The sequence below is a fragment of the Aplysia californica genome, unplaced genomic scaffold (genome assembly GCF_000002075.1).
Source record: "Aplysia californica isolate F4 #8 unplaced genomic scaffold, AplCal3.0 scaffold00026, whole genome shotgun sequence".
NCBI classification, from domain to species: domain Eukaryota; kingdom Metazoa; phylum Mollusca; class Gastropoda; order Aplysiida; family Aplysiidae; genus Aplysia; species Aplysia californica.
Genome location: NW_004797296.1, coordinates 1,413,265 through 1,414,406, shown reverse-complemented (window position 1 = coordinate 1,414,406; position 1,142 = coordinate 1,413,265). Strand labels below are relative to the sequence as shown.

Sequence of the window (1,142 nt, the reverse complement as noted above, 5' to 3'; positions counted from 1 at the left end):
AAACAAACAAACAAACAAACTACCAAAGAAACGGCCATACAAGTCTAAAACACACATAAGATGTAAAAACACATTGGTTAAACTCAGGCTAGTCACCCCCACAAATCTCAGACTATCCACTGTTTATCTGCTACTGACCAGCTCCTCGCTATCTCTCCATCGTCCCCAGAGAAAAAGGTCAAGTGGGATCCATTCCTCACGCGGCGGGAAGCCTGCCGCCTAGATCTGACCCACCATGACAAGACGCGGGAAAAATACCAGCACTTCCTCAACACTGTTGGGCGAGAACAGCAAGGGAAGCAATTCTACCACTCCATGATGACTCTCCTACGGGAGAAGGGAGTTGTCGATCTTTTCCCTCACAATAACTACGGCAAACACAGCGACGAACTCGACAATTCCTTCTGTGGACATTTTTGTAAACTTTTCGACAGAAAATTCGAAACGTGGTTCGATTCGTTCCAAGCGATTAATATTCGACTAACCGCTCACGTCAAGGTGTCCAACTTCGTCCGCGTTCTCACAGGCCAAGTAGATCTTCTGTGTCGTAAAGACGGAATTTTGTATGCAATCAATGTCAAGGTCACGGGCATGGCCTCCCCTCGACCTATGGACGTGAACGAACTCTGTCTCGTGAAGGCCATGGTGATTCAAAACGGGCTAGCCGCCCCTGATCGTGTCATCTGCGCTCTTCTCGTCTGTCACTTGGGGGATGACCGACCCGTGCTACGACTGTGGGAGTATAAGCCCACGACAGAAATGGACAGAGCCATCAGGATGGCGGACATCGACAACATGATAGACGCCGGCAAACTCACGCAGTTCCACGAGATGTGGAAGGAAAACGTCGTCCCTCCCGGATCCGGAAGCCAGACCGCTCGTCTGGATGTGAATCAAGTGCAGCATCAAAGGGTTGCTAATGGCAACGTTGGTGAGAACGAAAGACGAGAACAGGCGTTACCAGCTTCGTAATGGATCTCTCCACAGCGGCTGCAGACTTTAATTTGTTCTTTACAGCAAATTTCTCCAAGCGCCCCTGTGGACATGAGTTTGTCTGCGTTCAACATAGACATGTAATTCCAAAACTCTGTGGTCGTGACATGTTGTTCTGACTTTAGACCGGTATTATTATTATTATTATT

The 1,142-nt window shown here is 48.4% G+C and overlaps 1 protein-coding gene across 1 annotated transcript in view; it reads left to right on the top strand.

The window, feature by feature from the left end:
- The window catches only part of LOC101851849, an 8,072-nt gene extending 6,987 nt beyond the window's left edge, over window positions 1-1,085 (top strand). The window contains exon 3 of the mRNA XM_005091138.3: window positions 170-1,085. Coding sequence (XP_005091195.1) covers window positions 170-972 — 803 coding nt within the window. The 3' untranslated portion in view covers window positions 973-1,085. The remainder of the gene's footprint in view (window positions 1-169) is intronic.
- Window positions 1,086-1,142: the final 57 nt, after the last annotated feature.